The sequence below is a fragment of the Myxocyprinus asiaticus genome, chromosome 48, assembly GCF_019703515.2.
Source record: "Myxocyprinus asiaticus isolate MX2 ecotype Aquarium Trade chromosome 48, UBuf_Myxa_2, whole genome shotgun sequence".
NCBI classification, from domain to species: Eukaryota; Metazoa; Chordata; class Actinopteri; order Cypriniformes; family Catostomidae; genus Myxocyprinus; species Myxocyprinus asiaticus.
Window position 1 is genome coordinate 20,713,197 of NC_059391.1, and position 15,801 is coordinate 20,728,997.

Below are 15,801 nucleotides of genomic sequence, written 5' to 3' on the forward strand. Positions count from 1 at the left end.
CATTCACTTGCATCGTATGGCCCTACAGAGCAGAGATATTCTTCTAATAATTTTCTTTTGTGTTCTGCAGAAGAAAGTCATATACATCTGGGATGTGGGTGAGTAAATGATGAGAGAAATGTCATTTTTGGGTGAACAAACTCTTTAATATAAATACAATTCTGAGTATCAACATGTCATGGAAGAAGGTAATTTTTAGTTCTTCCTTTTCATAACCAGTCTCTTGCCCACTTCTCCTCCCATGAGAATGAAGAAGATACTTTTTATTTAGATTCACTGAAAACATGCTTCAGGAAAACAACATCTTGTTTCCTCTTTTTGCAGGCCTGTCAAGCTCAGCAGTAAATTAGGCCGATTTGAATATTTCACAGGTACAAATATTCAGAGAAAAGCAAGAATGAAAGCCCAAGTACCCTCAACACACACAGGAAACAGAAGATTATTGGTTTCATTGGGTTCCTTGAGAGGCTCACCATGAGCAAATGTGAATTTTGCTATCAACAGAAATTGGTCCCTTAACTTTGATGTATATTAAAGATGGGGTTACATTATAATATACAAGCAATATTTAATATTATGATAATATTTGATCAATTTGTGGACTTAATTTGACATTTTCTTTAATTTAATGGGACGCAAAATGTCCCGGAATTTGAACATTTGCCCGACGTGTTCACCCATATGACCACTTGCTTATATGCACAAGGAGTTCAAAGAGGAGAAACTGATTAAACTTTTCATTAAATTGATTTCATGGAGAATGTTTTCAATGGATCTAAAAGAAAAGGTCTTGGGGCCATTCTACCAAACACTGAGAAGTAAAAGAGGAAGTAGGATGAGGAAAAGGAAGAGCTAAAATGCACACATTCTACAGTATGTTGATACTCAGAAATACATTTACATGAATTTCTGTTGGAGGAAAGTCTCTCCTACTCTGTATATAAGGAGGTGATCTGAAGCTATTCAGTACACATCACTTGCTTGGAGATCTTGAAGCTCTACAGAACTTACAGTGTGAACAGAGATTCTTGAAGAATGAAAAGTCTGATGTCTCTGATCTTCCTGGTGCTGTTCTGCTCTATGCAGATGACTTCAAGTGGTGAGGACTTTTTTTATGTATTAAGAAACAACCTTACCCTTTTTTATATTATTTACTTAAGTTATGCTTAGTTGCATTTTTGCAAATGTCACATTTGGTGATTAATATGTGATAAACGTTTTTTTATTTGTGATATTTTGAATATCTAAAGTGAATCTTGAATTCTTTCAGCTCCCGTTGCAGTTGATTCGGCACAGTCAGTGTGCTGTTCAGAATTTACAAAAGTAATGATTCCTCTCAAACGGGTGGTCTCATTCAAGTGGACCAGCAGCAGCTGTCACAAACAAGGCATTGTGTGAGTATCTTTAAATTATTTCATTTTCAACTTCAAAGTCAAAGGGTCCCTCTATTGAAATCCTTGATCTAAGTCTTGTTTTTTTTGTGTGTGTTTTTTTGTCATCAGGTTTCAGACAACTGCAGGGAAAGAAATCTGTGCAGACATTCAGACAGACTGGGTGCGCAACCATATTGCTAAAGTGGACAACAGAAAAACTGTGACAACAGCACAAACTCCAAGCACCAAAGTCTAAAGCTATTCCTCTGTTTCTACTTAAATTGTATACATCTTATACTGTGCGTTTGCTATCCTTTTGCTATGTAATATTCTCATGTTAATAAATATTTTGTTAATAAAATTATTTATGGGATTTTTGATTATTTTTTCTTAATGTTCAGTCTTAAGCCTTGCTCAGGCTTGTGCAAAATCTGTTGTGGTCTAAATCATCACAGCTCATTACAAAGATGCAAATGTGTCACAATACAAATCTGTGGAAAACATGCCAGGAAAAGTTAAGTACAGCATAATATGCCAAAGAGCTAATTAATGCAGATCCTCTTTATAATGCTTTAAAGCATTATGACATCACAATATAAGTCATGCAGATCACATTTTGCTATTGCGTGTCGCTGCAATACATGATCACACAGGAAGTCAGCCTTTTGTTTTATGAGTGACTGTTTCTAGTTTTTCTGATAAAATCAGATTATCATTCCCAATTTCCCAGAATGTTGACTGGCATTATCTATAGACTTTACCTAAAACTTTAACTATTTTTCAAAATTGAATTAAAATGGCACATTGATATTTACTTTGGAGAGTTGTATTAATTGATGTGTACTTGTATGGACACTGTCAGATTATTTTAGATTATCTAGTTCATTCAGGTAATCAAATTGAATTGCAGTTATTTCCTAGTGTGTTTTCAGTTTATTGAAAAAAGGGACTGAGTATATTCTAACAACTTTGAAGAGACATGGTCCAAAACGTAATCAAGAAATGTAAGGAAGAGGTGGAGAAAACTTGATAGATTCCCCTGAAAAAACAGGGTGCAAAAAAGCAGCAACATCTTGCATGCAGAAACACCATTGCTGTGTTCAGAATTGCATACTACACATTCTACTCTTCCTACTTCTGCCATATCTATCAATGGTATAAGTAGTATAGTAGTATCACATTTCAAACTCAGCTCATAATACAAACAGTACATTGCAATCAATGCAAAAGTATTATACTTAAAAAAAAAAACATTAACCAATTGCTTTTCACTTTTATTAAGTGATGGGTTTTATCTGATACTAGCATTATTTTTTGTATGGTGATAGAACGACTATCATAACAACAAACAAACAAGCAATACTATTTCAACAGTACATTCAAATCAAGTCATTTTTTATTTGTATAGTGCTTTTCACAACACACATCGTTTCAAAGCAGCTTTACAGGAAATCATGCATTAACAAAAAATAAAACTGTAATATCTATAAAGTCTTAGAGTGATCATTGTGCAGTATGATTAAATATGATTGTAAATTGTGTATAGAAATTAAATAATTAAATAACAATTGTATTTAGAACCCCTGTGAGCAAGCTGAAGGCGACTGTGGCAAGGAACACAAAACTCCATAAGATGTTAGTTAATGGAGAAAAATATCCTCGGGAGAAACCATGCTCACTGTGGGGGCCAGTTCCCCTCTGACTAAACAACATGAATATAATGGAAATATTAGTTATTTGTGTGCAGTGCAAGTCATGGTTTTAAATTTGTAAATTAAGTAAGCGTAAAGGTCCATTGTTTAAAAAAAACCAAAAACATGTATATATATATATATATATATATATAATTTTTTTTTATTTTATTTTTTTACTTTAAGTCCATCCTGGATTAACTGCAGAAGTTCACATTGATGCATTGTTCTTTGTTAGTTGGCTGATGAAGGCTTTTGTTGGCAATTAAATTATAGTCTATGTATTCCATTTTAAGAGTGTAGTCCATCAATAGACAAAGGTGATGCAGGCAGAGATTGAGGTGCAATGCATTTCAACCTGCAGGTCATTTCGGTGAGGTTCGGTGGGGTACATCCTAAATCCAAGGCTCAGGCAGTGGCATATGAAGTATCCCATGTCTTACAGTTGGAGTTGGCATGAGTTCATCCTCTGAAGTCAAAAGACTGAAGTGATGTCTGGCTGGCACCGGCTGTAGTTTGTCGTCATCTTTCAGCTAAAATGTGAAAACTCATACAAAATTCATTTAAAATAACAGCCTATTTTTGACACTTGCGAATAACAATCAGGTATTTGAAAATACCCCAATAAAATGCTACCTTTTATAGTCTATTGTCTTGTACCTGTCATGAAAAAAAAAAAAAAGATTTGGGGATATAGTTGGTTTATAAAAACATATTGGGGTCCAAAAAGTGTTTATAATTAAAAAGTAATTACACGAATGTCTAGAGGAATGTCCCTCACTTTCAGAATATTTGCCTAAGATTCCTCATTTACTGCTGAGTAAGTCAAACTTAACAACCACAGGAAACAGCTCATTGTTTTCCTGGAGAATGTTTTCAGTGAATTAAAAACATGTGGCTGGGCTCGCTTAAAACACTGAGAAGAAGTAAGACAGAAAGTAGAAAAAGGATGAGGAAAAGGAAGAGCTAAAAAAAATCAACACATTCTACAATATGTTGATACTCAGAAATGCATTTATAGCAATATCTGTTGGAGGAATATCTCTCTTATACTGAGTAAGCTATATAACTAAGATACTCAGAAAAATAGATATTCTTTTCATTGATTATTTTAAAAGTATTCATTCAAAAAAAATCACTTCTTGTAAGTCATGAAAGTAACATTTCATTTACTCTAATGTCTGAGATACTGATAGACCAACATACCATCCAGGCTGATTAATTGGCATTACATTTTTTTAATTTAACATATGCCGATAACAATGCCTGCTTGGCCAATTAACAATTGTCTATGGATAATAAACTATTTTGTTTTTAAAATTTTTATACCTGTTTATTTTTTTTATTGCATAGAAAAGTGATAATTTTATGCACACGTCATTTACTGTAATTAAATTGTATTATAAATATTAGCATTATATTGGCCTACTCTTTATATAGAGTGTCAGCATCAGTCATTGAAAAAACTATTGGTCACCCACATAATATATATTCTGCATTATGAATGTGTATTGCATAAATTGCATTTTAAACATCTTTGCAATGAGGAATAAAAGTTTATCCATAAAATAAAACTCCTTGGTATATGTTTAGCAAGGTGGACCTTTGGGGAAAAATTTTGTTTCTCAGCACACACACACACACACACACACACACACACACACCAGTAAATACAATCTACCTATACGAGGAAGTTATGAACAGAATAATGGAAGAGGTGAAACGTTTCCTCTTTTAATGTCTCTTGAATACTTTGAAATGGTTTTTCATGTATTTGTGGTCTCCTTCACTATAAAATGGGGCACAGGCTGTGAATACTCTCATTTCCATTTCAGAGATCATCATCTACGCTCTGACAAGCTTCTCTGTCTCTACTGATCTCTTTGTGTTAGCAGTTACTCTTGAGGAATGAGGAATCTGTTCTCTCTGCTGCTCCTGGTGCTGTTCTGCTATATGCAGCAAATTTCATGTGGTGAGTATGAATTATATGATATTATGTGCTTCAAACAACTCAAAATATTGTGCTATTCTTTGCATTTTTAAGGTAAGTAATTATGTTTATTTTAGATACTACTTTATGCACAATCGTATATACCATTAATATACAGTAAAACAGTACATCTTTAATTCTTTTAACTACAATTTCAAACTTCAACAATATTTGTATATCCAACAGTCTATTACAGTAATATCAGGTTCCATGGACTTTAAGCTATTATGAAAACAACCTTCTGCATATTTTCATTTTAATGATTTTATTTAAATGCTGAATGTTGAATACATCCTGTATACAGCATGGCCAAAAGTCTGAGACCACTAGTAAAAACAAATCTACCTTTGCATTTCTTTTTTTTTTTTTTTTTTTTTTTCTGTTAATTTAATATTTTTCTTTCATTATTATTACAAATTCAAATTTACTTACATTTGATTAGTTACCTAAAATAGCATGGAATCTTAAAATATTTCTACTCATTTTAAATAACAACTTGTTTTACATTTTTCAAAACCAAAAAACGTCCTGTTTAGTTCCGGGTTTAAATTAGATCTTGAAGCCCAGATTTTCAATGTGGTTTCAGACTTTGGCCCCCCTGCATAAATGTATAACGTTTAAAGATGAAAGTACTAAAAAGTTTTCAAAGACAGTAGAAACAGACTTTGCTGAAATAGTAAGTGAATCTTGAATTCCTTCAGCTCCTTTTGCGCTTGATATGGCACAATCAACATGCTGTCTAAAGCTGTGAAATATGAGGATTCCTCTGAACCGGGTGGTGTCTTATTCCCGGACCAGCACATGTCTGCCAGCTGTTGTGTAAGTGTTTACTCAGAAATAATTTCTTTTTCAATCTTCAAACCCAAACAGAATGAGCCCATTTGATAAAATCTTAGACTTAAGTCTTGTTTTTATGCTTTTTGCCCTCAGGTTTCGAACAATTGCAGGAAAGGAGTTCTGTGTAGATCCAGAAAGCAGCTGGGTGAGCAACCATATTGAGAAAGTAGACAACAGGACAACTGCTGCTAGAGCAAAGACTCCAAGCAAGCACCACAGTCTAACAGATTAGAAAATCCATACTCACATATGTTACTTGAATGCCTTGTTAAAACATGACTCTCTTGTTAAGAATATGGCACAGAAATATCACTCAAACATATCGCTGTATTACTTTTCTAAAGAGATTAGGATTTTGAAGAATGTATTTTTTATTTGTCCACTTTTTGTGTTTAAATTATTTGACACTAGTTGCATCAAAATTTGCACCAATTTTCTGTGTATTTATTTAAATGAATGTTGCAATAGAAGTGTATATTCTTTTCATAATAAAAGTAAAGTTCTTAAAGTCTCTTCTGATGTTTCTTTAACACATTTGAGCAGATAATTGATTAATGGGGAATATTTGTTTCCCAGCTCTTTTTAAAGGAATAATTCACTAAAAAACGAAAATTCTCTCATCATTTACTCACCCTCATGCCATCCCAGATGTGTATGACTCTCTTTCTTCACCAGAACACAAACGAAGATTTTTAGAAGAACAGTTCAGCTCTGTTGGTCCTCACAATGCAAGTTAATGGTGACCAGAACTCAAAACGTCCAAAAGGACATAAAGGCAGCATAAAAATGTCCATATGAATCCAGTGGATAAATCTATATCTTCTGAAGCAATATAATAGGTGTGGGGGAAAATGAATATCAATATTTAAGTCCTTTTTTATTGTAAATCTACATTTTCAATTTCACTACCACATTCAACCACCTGCTGTTTGGGGCTGGTCAAAGATTAAGATTGATAGTAAAGAAAGGACCTAAATATCGATCTGTTTCTCACCCTCACCCGTTATATCGCTTCTGAAGATATGGATTAAAACACTGGAGTTGTATGGATTACTTTTATGCTGCCTTTATGTCCTTTTTGGAACTTCTGTGTTCTGGTCACTATTCACTTGTATATACACTGGTGGCCAAAAGTTTGGAATAATGTACAGATTTTGCTGTTTCGGAAGGAAATTGGTACTTTATTTCACCAAAGTGGCATTCAACTGATCACAAAGTATAGTCAGGACATTACTGATGTAAAACACTGCACCATCAATATTTGAAAAAATCAATATTAGAAGTCAATATTAGGTCAAAAAATGGCAAAAAAGAAACAGCTTTCTCAAGAAACTCATCAGTCAATCATTGTTTTGAGGAATGAAGGCTATGCAATGCTTGAAATTGCCCAAAAACTGAAGATTTCATACAAAGGTGTACACAACAGTCTTCAAAGACAAAGGACAACTGGCTCTAACAAGGACAGAAAGAGATGTGGAAGGCCAGATGTACAACTAAACAAGAGGAGAAGTACATCAGAGTCTCTAGTTTGAGAAATAGATGCCTCACATGTCCTAAGCTGACAGCTTCATTGAATTCTACCCGCTCAACACCAGGGTGCAGGCCTTATGGGAAGAACTGCAAAGAAAAATCCACTTTTCAAACAGAAAAACAAAAAGAAAAAGTTAGAGTGGGCAAAGAAACACAGACATTGGACAACAGATAATTGGAAAAGAGTGTTATGGATCTTAACCTCATTGAGATTTTGTGGGATCAGCTAGACTGTAAGGTGCGTGAGAAGCCACATCCACATCTATGGCAAGTGCTACAGGAAGCGTGGGGTGAAATGTATCTGGACAAACTGACAGCTAGAATGCCAAGGATCTGCAAAGCTGTCATTGCTGCACGTGGAGGAGTTTTGATGAGAACTCTTTGAAGTAGTTTAAGTTTACAATTTTTTTTTCAAATTGTAATAGTAATTTTTCACGTTATTTATGTTTTTTTTTTAATTAACATTTTTATTGATTCATAAACATATAACAAAATAAAAAACACAACATATATACACTGAATCAACATTTAACATTTAACACCCACTAATACCCCTTCCCTTCCCCAGTCACCAAACCCACCCTAACCCCAACGAACACCCCTTTGGTCACAAATAGATACACACCCAATAAAACAATAAAAAATAAAAAATAAAAAATAAAAACATAATAATCATATATAATTAAAACTATGCATCTCTCTCCCCAGCCCCTCCCTGAGATTCCCCTAAAAATACCAAGTAATTGTCCCACTTCCTGTCAAACAAATTCTGAACCCCCTTCTGTTTGATATCTCTTCAAAAGCAGCCACCCTCCCCATCTCTGCACACCACTCCGGAAATGAGGGCACCCTATCCGAATTCCATCCCCTTAAAATAATTAGCCTGCCAACCATAATGCTGGTCTGAACCCATTTTTTTATGTGTTTATCCCCAAAATGTATTACCGCCCCATCGCCCAAAATACAGAGTCTGGGGCAGAGTGAAATTTGAGTGCCTAAAATATCACACAAAAACTCTGAACTTTCAACCAAAATCCTGGATCTTAACACACCCCCAAAAAGCATGGGTTTTGTCTCCATCTTCTGATTTGCATCATCAGTGTGTGCCTTTAAGACCAAGCCTATACAATCTATAGGGGGTCCAATAGAATCGATGTAAAATCTTAAATTGCATAAGGCACACCCGGCATTTCTAGATGCAGACTTGACATTTTTTAGAATCCTAGCCCACACTCCCTCCTCCAATACCAAATTGAAATCTTTCTTACATAATCTCTTGAGAGAAGTTGAAGCTCCATCCCCCAGACTCTGAATTAGCAGGGAGTAATACACTGATGCCTCATGAACTTTTCCAAAAGCTGTAATCACCTACTCCCAGAGAATCTGCCGCTTTAGTGGGGTGTGTGCCACTCCCCAAAACAATACAGAGCAGGTGGTGCAGCTGTAAATACCTATAGAACTGAGACCTGGGAATCCCAAAATGTTGAACCAAATTTTCAAAATATCTCAACACTCCACTCTCATTTAGGTCACCGAGTGTATTAACCCCCCTCACAATCCACTCTGACCAGCAGAAAGGGGACTTATTAATACATAATTTAGTATTCAGCCATATGCTTGATGGAACATTTACATAAATGTCTGAATTAAACACTCTGGACACTTTTGTCCATACCGAGTGCAAATGCGAGATAACGGGGTGTAACTTAACTTCCCCAATTAGTTTGATAGAAAGGCTTTGCAATGGCAAAATAGGGGCAAGATCTTCCTGTTCAATACAAAACCAGGGAGGGGCTCTCTCAGGTGGAAGCGACCAGTGAGCCAAATGTCTGAGACTGAATGCATAACTGCCTATCTTTGTCAATCAGTCTATGTAACTTATTAAAATGTAATCTAGGATGCTTACCATTTCAAATGAAGGACTTCACTATGCTATCAAACTGCTTGAAGTAAGAGAGGGGGACATCTACAGGGAGAGATTGTAACAGGTAGTTACATTTTGGAATACATTTAATTTTAATAACATTAACCTTCCCAATTATAGATAAATGTAATGAAGCCCACCTGCCCACATCGCTCGAAAACCTTTTTATTAAGGGGTCAAAATTAACTAACTAAATCAGACAAATTTGCTGGGAATAAAATGCCCTAATACTTAATGCCCTGTTTGGGCCACTGGAAGGCACCTGACTGGAAAGCCATTATTGGGCAGTACGCTGTCAGAGCCAAAGCTTCGGATTTAGACCAGTTGACTCTATATCTCGAGAACTTGGAAAAGGAATTAATAATTCAATGGAGGCAAGGCATAGATCTAATGTGGTCGGAGACGAATAATAAAATATCATCTGCGTAAAGCAAAAGCTTATGTGCCACACCTCCCGCCACCACCCCTGGAAAATCATCTTCCCCTCTTATCGCGGCTGCTAATGGTTCAGTAGTTCCTATGTTAATGTAATCTTATGCTGAAGCAGTAAACGTATTTGGCTTGCTGTCCGTATACTGGAGGTCTCGGTGCTCGAGACTCGACTCGAGACCTGATTACCCCCCCCCGGACTTTACTTATTTAGATAATGAATCTAGAGAATAGGTGGAGATGGGATGTCAGGAAGCAGGTGAGCAGCGGCTCATATACTCCTGCTCATGGGCTGTGATTTGTCAGATTAAAAATTTTAATTAACTCCATTTCCAGGGCAAGACAGAACAATAATGGGGAAAGAAGGCAACCCTGCCGGGTGCCCCTTTCCAGAGTAAAATAATCCAAAATGAATCTATTTGGTTGTACCACGGTGTCTATAAAGTAACTTAATCCATCCAATCAAAGTATTCCTGAACCTGTGTATTTCCAAAATCTTAAAAAGATAATCACATTCTACCTTATCAAATGTCTTTTCGGCATCAAGTGAGATGGCAGGAGTCTGATCATTCGCCACTGACCTCATGATATTGATTAAACGCCTAATGTTATCAGAAGAGCTGCGGCCCCATATAAACCCCACCTCATCTATATGTATAAGAGATGTCATAACTTTACTTTATCGGTTAGCCAGAATTTTTGACAATATCTTTACATCTAGCTGATCAGGGAAGTTTGACTGTAACTCTTACACTCACTTGGATCTTTGTCCTTTTTAAGAATCAGACTGATCCGGGCTTGTGTCATGGTTGGCGGAAGCTTTCCATTCTTTAATAATTCCATATAAACTTCCAACAAAAGTGGAGCCAGTTCTGTAGCATAAGATCTAAAAAATTCAGTGACAAAATCATCTAGCCCCGGAGCCTTGCCTACCTTAATTATCTCGCCGAGCTCCTCCAAGGTTATCTCAGAATCAAGAGAATTTTTTTGCTCAGTCGTCAGTTTAGGGAGTTCTAATGGTTCCACAAAGTTTCTAATATTTTCATCTGTAGACGAAGACGTGGAACTATAGAGACCAATATAGAATTCTTTAAAAGCATTATTAATATCAATGGCTGAGGTAACTATTTCACCACCAGCAGATTTCACTGAGGGAATGGTAGAAAAAGACACTCTCTGCATTATATATCTAGCCAAAAGCTTCCTTGCTTTGTCCCCCAACTCAAAGTATGACTGTCTTGCCCTGAACAGCCAAAACTCCACCTTCCGTGACAAAATAGTATTATATCTGTATTTCAAATGGGTCAATCCTCTGAGGCCATCAGACGACATTCGGCGCTTCAGCTCTGCCTCGGCACTTTTAATATTCACTTCCAACTCCACAAGTTCTCGCTCTTTGGATTTTTGGATGAATGAGGCATACTGTATGATCCGACCCCTGAGAACCACTTTAAGTGCCTGCCAAGCCACACCCACAGAGGATACTGAGGACCAGTTGGTCTCCATATAGATATTGATTTCAGCCTTTAACATTTGTTGGAATTCAGGATATTTCAAAAGGGATACATTAAAGCGCCAACTATATGATTTCTTTTTCTCCATATGTGGCAACACCTCTAAACTCACCAGGGCGTGATCTGAGACTAATATGTTTCCAACTGAGCAGTCAACAACAGATGAAATGAGGGACTTAGATATCCAAAAATATATATATATATTCTAGAATAAATCCTGTGAAGCATCAATGTTGCTCAAGGGGGCTTACACACTTTTGCTTCACTATGATCAAGGACTGAGTCCATCAATATATTAAAGTCTCCTCCCAGTATTATATCATGAGGGATGCCAGCGGCTTGTGACATCCCTTCAAGATCTATAAAAAAGCCCTCAGCGTCAGGTGCGTAAATATTAGCCAAAATCAAACTTTGCCCCTGATTCTCTGCTAAAACAATAATGACTCTTCCTAATTTATCTTTAATCTGTTTGAGACATTTGAATTGTAGATACTTATTTATTAGTGTAATGACTCCCCTGCTCTTACTTGAGCCAGCACTAAAAAAAACATGTCCACCCCATATCTTCCCAAATTTTTCAGCTTCCTGCGGGGATATATGTGTTTCTTGAAGAAACACTATATCATTTTTCTTACATTTAAGAAAAGAAATAACCTTCCTTCTTTTTATGGGGTGCCCCAACCCATTCACTTTCCATGTGGAGAGAGACAATCCACTCATACCTTGAGGTCACCTGCAGCGTTTCGCCACACTGCCCCCTACTAATCAGGAGATAGCAAAAACGGCTATTTTGGCCATATTGTTTGTGTGTGTGTGTGTGTGTGTGTGTGTGTGTGTGTGTGTGTGTGTGTGTTTGTTGTCTTTTTCTCTTTCTCTCCCTCTCTCTTAGTCACTCTCAGGTGTGTGGTAACCAAGTGAGCTGATTGTTGATGGTGCTCACTGGTTTGCAGTGTTTTTCCTCCCTATATAAACTGAGTGTTTCATGGCTGGGTTGTGCTATGGGAGAGGGTTGTTCATGAGCTGTGTCATCTCGTTCAAGGGCTCAGGTGCATATTAATTAATTTTTTTTATTTTATTTTTTCCAGGTTCCTGCTGCTGGAGTAGAGAGTTTGTGGTTGTTGCTGTCTGAATTTCGGCGTTTGCTGTATTTTCATATACAGAACTGTCAATAAATGTGTACTCTCGTCGTCTCCCCTCTCACATCTTTTATTGCATTTTATTTTAAACACCCTTCCACTGATGTAGATGCAATGTTATTTTATTAAAATAAAAAGTTATATATGGGCAAATTAGAATCCAGAAAAGTTACCACTAGATCAATCAGTCACGTTCTTGATTAAATTGCTGATGTATTCACCTACTGACTTACAAAATCTCAAGATTGATAGTGGCAGATGTAGAAATGAAATTACCATATTATGTGAAATATTTATTTTGGGTGCTTTTACTGTGCATTACATAATTAATATTCATGAGTTTTGCAGCATTGCCCCCCACAGTGCAATTTTCTGTACAGCTTAATTTTATTTAGACTTAACTTTGTGTTAATCTTCGCTTTCAAATGGATTATTCCAGCTGTTACAAAGGTGATAGACCTCCAGGACTTTATTAGCAGAATAACATGGGATATGCATGCATTTTCCATCCATGAGTACACTTAAAAAAGGTAATTAATTTTAGTCCAGATTGCCATTTCTAAATGTCAAGATAAGGAACATTTAGTAGACAATGTCTTGGTGCTCTGGAGATATACATTTTGTTACTTAATTTTTATTATGCATTTTTTTTTTCATGTTGGCAAATCAGTAGCAAAATGGTTACTACGGTATGTGGTTCCTGTGGAAATGCAGTTGTATCGCAAATTCATGGACATTTGTAATTTGATATTGAGTCCAATTAATGTACTAGTACTTGTTGCAATGAAGCTTGGTACCTTAATCCATAAGAACTACGCATGGGTGCTTGCTTTGATGCTGCCACCCTCTTGCCACACCATTAAAAGCTTTCTATCCGCCCCTGCACTCAGTAATTATAGACAGCGGTCTATAGACAAGAAAACACCATGGTGAAATATAGAAATGAAAAACAGGAAGCATGTAAGATGCACAGACACATACTTCTACTTCTTCATCCCCATAACATATTTACAGAATAATGAATCACATTATATCTTGACGTTTGCTTTTTATCACTAAATTAGCACATAGTAGGATAACTGAGAAAATTATCAATGCTTTTTTTATATAATAAGTTACAAACACATAGTGTCTTTATAGTTAATGTCTTACATTTGCGAGACCGAAATATATGGAAAGCTATGGACACATTTGCTATCTTGAGAATCGTTAATCTGTAGGAGATCATTTAGATATTAAAAGATGGGTATGTACACAGTATTTACATGAAATGGGGATTTAGATGAAATAGGGTATTTACGTGCAATGCACTGTGCGTCGTATTAGCTGATATGCATGTAACACACATATAGAGCCATGTCTGAAAAAAGAGGAAGATATAGATGTGTCTGTGACAGTGTTGTCTTACTTAGAAGAGACAGGCGTCATTGGTCCAGAGAATTAACAAAAGGGATTTCTCTCAGCAAAATAACTAATTCACCATCTCTATATATTGGAGCACTAACCATAAATTCTGTACAAGCAATTATTTGCACATCAGTTCTGCTCTCTCTGTAGTGGTGTATCATACCTGGACAATGAGAACCGTGTTTTCAGTGCTGTTTCTGATGTTATTCTGTGCTCTGCAACTTATCTCGGCTGGTAAGTGTCTGGTTCTGCCACATTTCCACTGTCCTAAGTCGTAAAGTGCTATGGACGTGTGTAACTAACTTAAAATACATCATTTGGGGTGAAAAAAAAGATTGGGAATGATTTTATTCTTGTTTTAAAAAAGAAAATATTTTTTCTTTTGTGATTTACTATTGACGTGAAGAGTAGCCTACATAAAATTGATTTTATTGATCTGAAGAGTAGGCTACATTATTGTACAGGATTTAAACATGATAATTGCCTCTGTAAACTATGCCATGCCATGCTATTGTTATTTTCATTGATGTGTTTGGTGAATCACACATTTAAATTGTTAACCTTTAATTTTTCAGGTCCTTTTGCAGTTGAGACAGCACAAAGGATCTGCTGCCCAAGAGTAGCCAAGGTCATTATTCCTCTGAGAAAGCTGGAGTCTTATTTCTGGACAAATCGCAGTTGCCCCATCAGACACATTGTGTGAGTATACCCATGTTCAAATGTACATCTATACTGATACTAATACAAACATTATTTAGTATTTACTTGTATCCATGTTGCCGTAATGATTTGTCTCTTATTTGCTGAAGGTTCATAACCAAAGCTAAGAAACGTTTCTGTGTGATCCCTGATAATAACTGGGTCAAGCGGGCCATGAACCACGTTAACAAAATGAAAAGTGCTTCCAAATCACCACAATGAAACTTGAGGGGAGTTGCTGAAATTTCTACATACAATTACATTGTAACTGTATATACATGTACACGAAAGAAATGTAAAAATAGAATGATTACATTATATTTTAACTGTATATATAGAATGATTATATTATATTTTAACTGTATATACATGTACATGAATGCAATGTAAAAATAGAATGATTATATTATATTTTAACTGTATATACATGTACACGAAAGAAATGTAAAAATAGAATGATTACATTATATTTTAACTGTAAATAGAATGATTATATTATATTTTAACTGTATATACATGTACATGAATGCAATGTAAAAATAGAATGATTATATTATATTTTAACTGTACATACATGTACATGAATAAAATGTCAAAACAGAATGATTACATCATATTGTAACTGTACATACATGTACACAAATAAAATGTCAAAACAAAATTATTACATTACAGGTGCTGGTCATATAATTAGAATATCATCAAAAAGTTGATTTATTTCACTAATTCCATTCAAAAAGTGAAACTTGTATATTATATTCATTCATTACACACAGACTGATATATTTCAAATGTTTATTTCTTTTAATTTTGATGATTATAACTGACAACTAAGGAAAATCCCAAATTCAGTATCTCAGAAAATTAGAATATTGTGAAAAGGTTCAATATTGAAGACACCTGGTGCCACACTCTAATCAGCTAATTAACTCAAAACACCTGCAAAGGCCTTTAAATGGTCTCTCAGTCTAGTTCTGTACGCTACACAATCATGGGGAAGACTGCTGACTTGACAGTTGTCCAAAAGACGACCATTGACACGTTGCACAAGGAGGGCAAGACACAAAAGGTCATTGCAAAAGAGGCTGGCTGTTCACAGAGCTCTGTGTCCAAGCACATTAATAGAGAGGCAAAGGGAAGGAAAAGATGTGGTAGAAAAAAGTGTACAAGCAATAGGGATAACCGCACCCTGGAGAGGATTGTGAAACAAAACCCATTCAAAAATGTGGAGGAGAACCACTACGCACAGACGTATGCAAGACATGGGTTTC

The 15,801-nt window shown here is 35.7% G+C and overlaps 2 protein-coding genes across 2 annotated transcripts; both read left to right on the forward strand.

Moving 5' to 3' along the window:
* Positions 1 to 899: 899 nt before the first annotated feature.
* On the forward strand, positions 900 to 1,690 carry LOC127437208 (monocyte chemotactic protein 1B-like). The gene is made up of 3 exons (XM_051691994.1): positions 900 to 1,099; positions 1,271 to 1,394; positions 1,503 to 1,690. The coding sequence occupies exons 1-3, from the start codon at positions 1,036 to 1,038 to the stop codon at positions 1,627 to 1,629; spliced, it is 315 nt and encodes a 104-aa protein (XP_051547954.1). The 5' UTR covers positions 900 to 1,035; the 3' UTR covers positions 1,630 to 1,690.
* Positions 1,691 to 13,868: 12,178 nt separating this feature from the next.
* LOC127437211 (C-C motif chemokine 22-like) lies at positions 13,869 to 14,761 on the forward strand. The gene is made up of 3 exons (XM_051691996.1): positions 13,869 to 14,065; positions 14,407 to 14,530; positions 14,641 to 14,761. The coding sequence occupies exons 1-3, from the start codon at positions 14,002 to 14,004 to the stop codon at positions 14,750 to 14,752; spliced, it is 300 nt and encodes a 99-aa protein (XP_051547956.1). The 5' UTR covers positions 13,869 to 14,001; the 3' UTR covers positions 14,753 to 14,761.
* The last annotated feature ends 1,040 nt before the right edge of the window (positions 14,762 to 15,801 follow it).